Here is a 1,125-nt window from a genome sequence, read left to right on the forward strand (position 1 = left end):
ACACGACCAGGGCCGCCTTGTTCAGGCCCGCCGGGAAGTTCCAGTCGCCCAAGTACACCCAGCGTCCTCCGCTGCAAAAGAACGCGTGTGTCGTGTGTGAGTGTCGTGTGTCGTGTGTCGTGTGTCGTGTGTTGCCACTTACTAGCTTCGCTGGTAGATGGTGGCTTCGGTGGCGCCGTGCAGGTGGTTGATCGTAGCCGTCGCCGTGGCGGCAAACCCATCGGACTCCGGGTGCCACACCGACACCTCGTACATGCCCGCCTCGTCGAAGTGGGCGTCCCAACCAGCGCTCACGTTCGCACCCTCATTGGCAAAGGCGTAGAAGGAGCCGTAGGTGCCGGGGGCGATGGCGCGTTGCCACTTGCCCACGGTGAAGAACGACTTGTCCGTGGCGTCTGCATCGCCGCCACAGGATGGGACGCTCAGCGATGTAAGAGCCGAAGAAAGGCGAAGGAGCGCTGATGGTACCGAGGCGAATGCGGGGAGGCAGGCCGGCATTGAGCTCCGGCACATTCTCAAGGAAGGTCTCGGCGAACAGACCAAGCACGCTGGTGGTGGCATAAAAATATAATGCACCTTTTAATAAAATTAAAATCAATTAAAAAAACAAATTGAGAACAAAATGAGGAGCGGTACCTGACGTCGTACGGGTTGGGCTGGTTGGGCTCGTATCCGTTGGAAAAGGCGGTGAGGATGAACTCGCGCCCGTTGGGTAGCCAGATGTGCGCGATCTCCTCCACCGTGTCGTACGCGTCACCAATCTACGCACACGCATCACCGCACACGCACACGCAGGGGTTAGCTTTAGATGCGATGTGGTGTGGCGTCCAGAAGGTTCGCGTGACTGACCTTGGACCGGATGACCGTGGCGGGCGGGAGACCAAAGCCGAAGGACGTGTAGCCCGTGTATCGCTCGTGACGCAACAGGTTGCGGATGTAATCGACGGCCTCGGGCTGAATGACACCTTTTCACGAAGAATCATCATAACGTTCAGCTGGCAGTCTCATCTTTTCGTGGTGCGTGTGCGTGTGCCTGTGTGCCTGTGGTCGTCGTACCAGAGATAGCTTCGAGGATGATGGTGGCAGAGCAGACCGGGTTCATGAGGTTCATTCCGTACTTGTCGA

General features: G+C 58.0%; 1 protein-coding gene across 1 annotated transcript; it reads right to left on the minus strand.

The window, feature by feature from the left end:
- Positions 1–290: 290 nt before the first annotated feature.
- ACA1_102790 (uncharacterized protein) lies at positions 291–983 on the minus strand (the record flags this gene model as incomplete). The annotated part of the gene is made up of 4 exons (XM_004340004.1): positions 291–395; positions 469–548; positions 637–761; positions 850–983. 4 exons carry the CDS (start codon positions 981–983, stop codon positions 291–293), a joined length of 444 nt encoding a protein of 147 aa, XP_004340052.1.
- Positions 984–1,125: the final 142 nt, after the last annotated feature.

The sequence above is a fragment of the Acanthamoeba castellanii genome (genome assembly GCF_000313135.1).
Source record: "Acanthamoeba castellanii str. Neff unplaced genomic scaffold scf7180000084652, whole genome shotgun sequence".
In the NCBI taxonomy this organism is placed as follows: domain Eukaryota; phylum Discosea; order Longamoebia; family Acanthamoebidae; genus Acanthamoeba; species Acanthamoeba castellanii.